This window comes from Anneissia japonica, unplaced genomic scaffold, assembly GCF_011630105.1.
Source record: "Anneissia japonica isolate Jap-2015-1 unplaced genomic scaffold, ASM1163010v1 scaffold352_len1594369_cov220, whole genome shotgun sequence".
NCBI lineage: Eukaryota > Metazoa > Echinodermata > Crinoidea > Comatulida > Comatulidae > Anneissia > Anneissia japonica.
The window spans coordinates 194,633-199,934 of record NW_022751928.1 but is presented as its reverse complement, the minus strand read 5'-3'; the positions used below and the strand labels follow the sequence as shown (position 1 = coordinate 199,934).

The following is a 5,302-nucleotide window of genomic DNA, read 5'->3' as shown; positions in this document are numbered from 1 at the left end:
TGTATGTTACTTTTCCTAAATTCTTGAAATAAATTTTATTGTTTATTGATAATTTTAAATCAGACAGTTTTTTTCTATTTATAGTACTGTATATTGATTTATATATGAATATTGGAAGATGTTGAGGACTGATAAAGAAATACCCAAGGATCTTGGGTTTGTTACCTTCAAACCAGGCCCACTGGATGCCTACAGATCAAAAGCAAGATTTGATTGGAAGGAAATGAGAATAGCCATTGATGGCATTCCAAAAATACAGTATATGGTAGGTAATGTCAAAAAGCTAATGTATTTATTGTTTGGGCTTGATAGCAGAAGTAACTAACCTGAAGATAATTAAACAGTGTGTCCTCACATTCAAGACCAAATTAGATTAAACATTTTGAAAATTTGGTCTTTGTAAGAATTTGATTTTGATTGTGGGGGTCTTGAATTTGTGGGGGGGGGGGCAAACTGTTAAGTGTCCACTGGCATTATTAAAGATACTGTGTGCGTTCCTCTAATATACTTGAATCAAACACTTCAATGTATGAATTGTCAACTTTTTATTTAAGCAAGTTGTCAGATTTCAATACAATTAATGTTTATTTGTTTTTAAAGCTAATTGTCATTTCTGGGTGATGCTGGCATTATATAAATATCAAAGATTTTAAAAACACAAGGTAACGTTCTCTGCGATTTTACGCGTAACAACATTGAAGCGTCAATTTGGCAAAAAAGTAAACACTTGAAAGAGGGCACCCTAGATGTTGCCATTTAAGGTGTTCTCGTCATGCTAAAGTTCGTTCAAGTACGTTTTGTTGGTTTTAAAGAAAGCGCGCATTGTAAACAAACGCTTCTAATTGTTACGCGTGAAGGTCAAAGTTGAAAAGTAATCACTTTTGTAAAAGGGCGCCATACACTGCGTTATTACAGAATTTGCACGCATAAATCGTGGAGAACGCTATCTTGTGTTTATAAGATCTTTTAAATAATACAAAACCTATAATATTTGCAGAGTAAAAATTCATTCTGCATATTGAATTGTTTTAGTCTGTGTTTAAGTTTCCAATGTTTCAATTGAAATAAATGAATTAATTAATTAGGTTATAATCTTATCTATAGAGTACCATCAACTCTTGTTTTACAGTAATTTTCTTAAATATTAACTTCTTGAAAAATCAATTCAAAAATATTATTTTAGTAGACACCATTTATGGTAATAGTATTATTGCAATCATGTCATGTTATAAAGATCAATTTTTAATATGTAGCTATAGATTTAAGTCTGAGACATATTTCGCAATCATTATGATCAGATTCCTTCATTCAGCATTATGTGCTGGAATACCTTTGATCGATGCATGTGCATACATGTAATAAATATTGTATTACACTCTTTATCTAAAGAACCAGATCTGGAAGACATTAAAACTTGATCCAGAGTTTCAGCACATCGACAGAGAATTAAAAGTTGAAGAAAAACGAGAAAGGACGTACAGACAGATAAAACGTTTGTTGGAATATGATGTTCTCTCATTTGAAAGCATCGTAGAAAATCCTGCAATAATCAATTGGTTTGTAGATGCTGTCGGATGCTATGATTGGTCGCTTGCTGCCAAAATTATGCTTAATAGACAAGTGAGTTTTATCAATGAATTAATTAGTTCGAGATCATCTTCACAATTTTCACAAGTCTCTCAAAAGATGGGAGGGTGTCATTTAATCTTATGTATACATGAGTGCATTTTTCTTTCTGTTCCCCCTCCTGCAAATACAATTCTATAAAATAAAGTAACAATCTGTGGATAAATTGGAGCTAGAAAATAGCACATTAACTAATCCAGTCTAGCCCCATGTTACATTATTTAAACAAATAAATTTATGAAAGAAAGTAATTGTGGCAAAGACAAGCCAAACCAGTCACTCGTCGCAAAAATCAATTTTTAGTTATTAATACAGGGTTAAACAGTAAAATGAGAGCTATAAAATGGTAAAAGAATCATTTAAATCCGACATTTCGTTATGAAGTTACACAAGTTTAAACATACAGCTGTTTAAAGAACAATATTTGAGAAATTAGCCTTCAAAGTTTACGATTTCAGGCATTTCTTAGGCAGAAACCATCACCAAATCGTTAAAAATTGTTGTTTTAACATTGAAAATGAGGAAAATAACAGCATAGCATGATGTATAGATATATAAAGGTTGGTTTAGTGCAATAAAATAGATTTCCAAAATTTTGAAATTCCAGCATGTTTTGGCCATTATCTCCAAAACAGGATTTGCGACGAGTGATTGGTTTGGCTTGTCTTTGCCACAATTATATCATATTTTATCCTCATACCATAAATATATAAATATAAGATATATAATTAAATTTACTGTTCTATAAGTATTTAAATAATAAATGATCAGTGAAAGCAATTTGAATTGAAATACATTATTTCTAATAGATAGAGGCAACTCATTCCAAATATCAGAACCAGCATAAGAAAAATATGTTTTACATATATATTTAAATAAACTTTTAGTAAAAGTAAATCATCTCTTCTTCTTTGTCTAGTTACATAATCAAGATTTAATTAACTACAATACTGATTCAATGAGTGTGGTAAATTATAATTAATCTCATATATAAAAATGCCAAACAAAAGCTTATACTATTTTAAAATATCTAAACTGTTTAGTTTACTAAAAAATGGTATTGAATGTGCTGTGTAATTACTATCTGGACCCTCCCAAGTACACGCATCATGGCAAAAGGCTACCGAATATGTGTAATATGAACAGACATATCAAGTTGTTATTGTTAGTGTTATCCTTGTTTTTGTATTGTTATTGTTTATTATTTTATGACATAATATGCTTTATATTATTGCAGGTGTTTGGAAACACTCTGATGTCATTAGGGTCAAACCAGCATATTCATTTTGTAGAAAAGAGTGCAAAACTAGAGGTTGGTCTTAATTAATAACTGAATAATAATTATTAGTGAAAACAAAATAAAAATACTATTTTCTTAATTTTTAGCTACTCTAGTATAATTTTTTTTCTTTACAAATTTTTCATGGGGATGGCAGACATTTCATGGGTTTGCACTCTGCATGCCCTTCCTTAGATACACCACTTTTAAAACCCTTATAGGCTATACATTATGTGATATGCAAGTCCATACTATTTCTCACACCTAGAAACAATTCCACATCTTAAATCTAGTCTCATTTATCATCACTGTTAGAGGTTGTTCACAATTACTGTATCAACATTTTCACTAGTTTACAAACAATACTCTTCTGCGGTACCCCCACCGTCCACTCTGAAAATGTAGATAAAAAATGTTGAAAACCATTCTAAATTTTTGTGTGAAGTCAACTTAAGTACTGTACTTGATTACAAAAAAATGTATATTATATCCATGTTTGCATTATAGTAGGTCATAAGAACCTATTATTTTAAATACTGCATGTTATTTTGAATAAACGTTTTTTTATGCATATGTAAAAGTATACAAACTTGGCTACCCCTCCCCCCCCCACCAGCGTACTGTTTGTGCACTTGTGAAAATGTTGACCATTGTGAACGACCCCTTATGAAAATGAATTATGAACACTTCTAATATTTCAGGGGAAAGCAGCTTAGCTCAGTCGTCTAATCTGGTGGTAGCCGCTGTCTGTGCGCTGAACCGTGGAGATCTCTAGGTCCCCGGTTCAATTCCCATCGCTGCCTCTCCTTGTGTTTCAGCTAGAGGGCTGAAATACAAGTTACACTAGCGCACCGTCTTTCGGATGAGACATTTAAGCCGTTGGTCCTGTGTGCATTATGGCCCATGTGCACGTTAAAGAACGCAGTACACTCTTTGAAAAAGAGTAGGGGATTGTCTCCCGGTGTAATGCTCAATCATCACCAGAAGGACTCCACTGGAAATAAGTCTTCTTCTAGACTTTCGTGGGCTATCCTTGGTGTTTACACCAAATAAATCCAATATATTTTTGGCATGCTGCAGGTGATTGGTTGTTTTGCATTGACTGAGCTCTCACATGGAACAAATACCAGAGCAATGAGGACCACTGCAACATATGATTCAAGATCTCAGGTAATTCTTTCTTTTCACTTCTCTCATTGTGACATTATTTGTGATTGTCAAATCATGCATAACTGTCACATTGTGCAAAATTGTTACAGTATGTAAAATTGTCACAATATGCATAATTGACACATGCATAATTGTCACATGCTTAGTTGTGGTATGAATAATTGCCACATTTTGGATACATATCATTATATTTAATTGCTATATTATTTGCCATTTAGTCATCATATTTATTGTTGTGACTAGTTTAGTTCTACATTTTTGTGATGATTTTACAATTGATATGCTCTACATTTATTCAATTTTTTCTGGGAAATTAAATTTGTTTTATTTCAGGAGTTTATCTTAAACACCCCAGATATTGAGGCGACGAAATGTTGGGTTGGTGTCTTGGGTAAGACTGCCACCCACGCATGCGTCTATGCCCAGCTTTACACAGAGGATGGTAAATGCCATGGTCTACACATATTCATTGTGCCTGTCCGAGACCCTAACACCTTGCAAGCCTTGCCAGGTGTTCTAGTTGGAGACATGGGTAAGAAGCTTGGACAGAACGGACTGGACAACGGCTTTATGTCTTTTAATAATGTTCGTATTCCCAGAGAGTATTTACTTAATCGTAATGGAGATGTTTCTGCAGATGGGAAATATTTGTCTCCCTTCAAGGTAAAGCTTCTGTCACATATTTACCATCACCATAAATTTCTTTATTGTGTTACTTCAGTCGTCCGCCAGAAACAAAAGGAGAATAGCAATAACAATGTGGCATTAATCCAGTACTCAAAGATCTTCATGCAGTGGGCACACACAGCGACTATTCTCAGTTTACCCAGCTGTGCTCTCTGTTCACTAACAGTAGTAAATCCTTGCCGAGCCATGAGACTCATATGTCCAGCTTATCTCCAGTTTCAAGTAACATGAAGTGAATGAGAGTGTGAGTATGCAACCCCCTGGGTGGGATGCTGATCCACTTTAGGTTGCTCCCAGCAATTTGCTGGTACCTGTTGATACAGCTGTTTAGACTGAAGCAATGTAGATAAAGTGGCTTGCTCAAGGACTCCAGCGAAATACACAGTGGTGAAGGATAGAAACATTGACCTCAAGGTTGGGAAACCAAAACATTTTGACCATGCCAAACCACCTCCAAAAAAAAATAATGACGTAACAAATAAGAAATGCAAATTTGACAAATGTAGGCTAATTCATCTTCATTCGTTAAACATTATATAT

General features: G+C 33.8%; 1 protein-coding gene across 2 annotated transcripts in view; it reads left to right on the top strand.

The window, feature by feature from the left end:
- LOC117121920 (peroxisomal acyl-coenzyme A oxidase 3-like) overlaps positions 1-5,302 on the top strand; it is an 11,226-nt gene that overhangs the window by 1,419 nt on the left and 4,505 nt on the right. Inside the window, exons 2-6 of one of the 2 annotated variants that reach the window (XM_033267317.1) lie at positions 115-265; positions 1,390-1,620; positions 2,864-2,938; positions 3,986-4,075; positions 4,409-4,738. In XM_033267317.1, the coding sequence (XP_033123208.1) occupies positions 115-265; positions 1,390-1,620; positions 2,864-2,938; positions 3,986-4,075; positions 4,409-4,738 (877 nt within the window). The remainder of the gene's footprint in view (positions 1-114; positions 266-1,389; positions 1,621-2,863; positions 2,939-3,985; positions 4,076-4,408; positions 4,739-5,302) is intronic. The other variant, XM_033267318.1, reaches the window with a different exon arrangement.